We start from the raw sequence: 255 nt of genomic DNA, 5'->3' as shown, positions 1-255 counted from the left end.
CCCGCACCTGGATCTTGGCCTCGGGCAGCTGTGTGAGCTCGGCCAGGCGCTCGCGGGTGCCGATGTCCGGGTAGGGCAGGGCAGCGAAGACGCGCTCCAGCTGGCACAGCTGCCCCCGGCTGAACGTGGTGCGCTTCCTCTTCCTGCGGCCCGGCTGCACGCTGCTCCCTGCGCCCAGCGCACAGCCCCTCAGCCCGGGCCAGCGCCCCCTGCCCGGCCCGGCCCCTCCTCCGGGGGCAGGGAGCCATGCCCCCG

At 76.1% G+C, this 255-nt stretch overlaps 1 protein-coding gene across 1 annotated transcript in view; it reads right to left on the bottom strand.

Annotated features, from left to right (window-relative positions):
- Positions 1–255, bottom strand: part of SEBOX (SEBOX homeobox) — a 7,759-nt gene that overhangs the window by 6,198 nt on the left and 1,306 nt on the right. The window contains 1 exon segment of the mRNA XM_019510982.1: positions 8–228. Coding sequence (XP_019366527.1) covers positions 8–228 — 221 coding nt within the window.

This window comes from Gavialis gangeticus, unplaced genomic scaffold, assembly GCF_001723915.1.
Source record: "Gavialis gangeticus isolate Ggan-Ray unplaced genomic scaffold, GavGan_comp1, whole genome shotgun sequence".
Lineage (NCBI taxonomy): Eukaryota > Metazoa > Chordata > Crocodylia > Gavialidae > Gavialis > Gavialis gangeticus.
The sequence above is the reverse complement of the archived record's forward strand: the minus strand, read 5'-3'. Positions and strand labels throughout refer to the sequence as shown.